This window comes from Mus pahari, chromosome 6 (genome assembly GCF_900095145.1).
Source record: "Mus pahari chromosome 6, PAHARI_EIJ_v1.1, whole genome shotgun sequence".
In the NCBI taxonomy this organism is placed as follows: domain Eukaryota; kingdom Metazoa; phylum Chordata; class Mammalia; order Rodentia; family Muridae; genus Mus; species Mus pahari.
In genome coordinates this window covers 100,685,473-100,687,591 of record NC_034595.1, presented here as the reverse complement: position 1 = coordinate 100,687,591, position 2,119 = coordinate 100,685,473, and the positions used below count along the sequence as shown (strand labels likewise).

The window sequence follows — 2,119 nt, the reverse complement described above, 5'->3', positions numbered from 1 at the left end:
GAAGAAGAAGAAGAAGAAGAAGAAGAAGAAGAAGAAGAAGAAGAAGAAGAAGAAGAAGAAGAAGAAGAAGAAGAAGAAGAAAGAAAGAAAGAAATGATGATAATCCCTTCAGGACCCTCCCCCTCAGCCATTCTTTCTAATGGCTGCATTATGTTCCGAAACATTCTATCCTGTGATTATTTAACCTCGTTTCCGTCTTTGGACGTTTGTGTTTGTGCAAGCTAATTTCCAACCACTGTGGCTTCTGGAGCGGCACAGACCGGCTTTGGCCCAACGCCAGGACGTTTGTGTTTGTGCAAGCTAATTTCCAACCACTGTGGCTTCTGGAGCGGCACAGACCGGCTTTGGCCCAACGCCAGGAAAGCAGGACTAAGTGGAGAAAGCATTGGCAAGGATTGGAGTAGGGTAGCAGCCCTAGGACCTGCAAATGCACGCGCGCGCAGGCAGCGGGCGCAGGCGGGACTCCTTCCAGCTCTAGAGAGTGGCTTTCCAACTGCGGACGCTGGAGGGCGCGTCCGAGCCAGCGCCGAGGCCTTCCGTCGGCGCCCCGCCCACTCAGGCTCGCCCCGCTCCGCGATTGGCTGCGCGGCGGGAGCGCGCCGAGTCAAGGGGCGGGCTCGCGCCGGCTACAAAGCGGCGAAGGTCACGGCGCGAGCTGGTAGCGCGCGGGCCGCCGGGAGTCCCTTTTGCGGCCCGCGCCCCTGGCCCACCGACTCGGCCCGGAAGCCATGGAGGGAGTGAGCGCGCTGCTGGCCAGCTGCCCCACCGCCGGCCTGGCGGGCGGCCTCGGGGTCACGGCGTGCGCCGCCGCCGGCGTGGTGCTCTACCGGATCGCGCGGAGGTGAGTGCGCGCCCCGCTGCACGCGGCCCGGGCCGCCGCCCCGCCCCCGCGAGGCCACGGCGGAGTCTCCGGGGCCGACCGGGCCTGCCCGCGAGTGCGGGACGCTTCCTCCGCCTCCCCCTAAACGCCTCGTCGGGGAGCAGCCTCCGATCGTGGCTGGGGGAAGGGGCTGCTGCTTGCTCCTCCCTTCGAGGCCCGTGCTCCGGGCTGGACTGCCCGCCTCCGCCGCCCATCGGTTAGAAGGTTGAGAGCTGGCGCTTGATGGTCTGTATGCGATAGCAGTACCATTCCTCTCGTAAGCTTTCCCCCGGAGAAGCCTTGGAGCTGAGTACTGAAAAGAGGCACGTGTGAGCAGTAGCAGCCTGAGGCAGGAGCCTGCGCTCCACACATTGAAGGAACGCTGTACTCCGTGGACCCATGTCACATGTCTGGGATGGGCTTTGAGGCCCATTCTCTGGCCTGTCGTGGCTCAGAGACCACGCAGACCCCAGAACTCCAAGCTTGCCGTGGTCAAACCCCAGATTGGAGTCGTTTCTTCAGCAGGGTGAAGGAATAGCTGATCGCATTTCCTGAGGATAGGAACATATACGCATTCGTGGGAGCCTCTTTGGGACAGCCGGGGATGTGCAGAGCTCAGGACTTGCCCCTAGTCGCTGGATGACAAGGAGCTATGGTTTGAACTGGCAACCTGGGTGATGGGTCGCTCTCCTTAACTCTGCATTTCTCCTGCAGGAGAGGGCAGGCAAAAGTTGTTAGAGGTAGGTGAGTCACGAGGGGCATCTAAGGAGGGGATGGATGTCAGCTGTGTCTGAAAGAGGGGGCCACATCCCAGGGGGGCTGAGAGAGTGCCTGACTCAAAATCTCAACCCAAGCTTCCTGTCTTGTTCCCACCCAGTTTTTGGGCAGTCAGGGGGACTGCTTAAGATCGGCCAGCCCAAAGCAGTCCCTCTTTACCGGGGCCTAGGGGAGCCTGGGTAGTCGGTTCTTGTGCCAAGCAGAGCTTGTCCCAAAGGCCAGGCACCTCCTGGGTGTCACTGCCTCTGCCAGCTCAGGATAGATGCGGCATTTGGCCAGAAGAGCAGAGTGAGACTTGTTGTGGCCAGGACTGGCTCACTGCCTGTCACCCTTCCTGTCCTGCTAGAGACAGGAATCAGAGACCTTGGTGAGGTGTGCGGGGGACATGTATTTCTTTTTTTGTTATTAGGTTTTTGGTTTTTTGTTTTGCTTTGTTTTTGTTTTTCGAGACAGGGTTTCTCTGTGTAGCCCTGGCTGTCCTGG

The 2,119-nt window shown here is 59.8% G+C and overlaps 1 protein-coding gene across 1 annotated transcript in view; it reads left to right on the top strand.

Moving 5' to 3' along the window:
- Positions 1-606: 606 nt before the first annotated feature.
- The window catches only part of Tmem201 (transmembrane protein 201), a 22,550-nt gene continuing 21,037 nt past the window's right edge, over positions 607-2,119 (top strand). Inside the window, exon 1 of the mRNA XM_021200047.1 lies at positions 607-841. Coding sequence (XP_021055706.1) covers positions 729-841 — 113 coding nt within the window. The 5' untranslated portion in view covers positions 607-728. The remainder of the gene's footprint in view (positions 842-2,119) is intronic.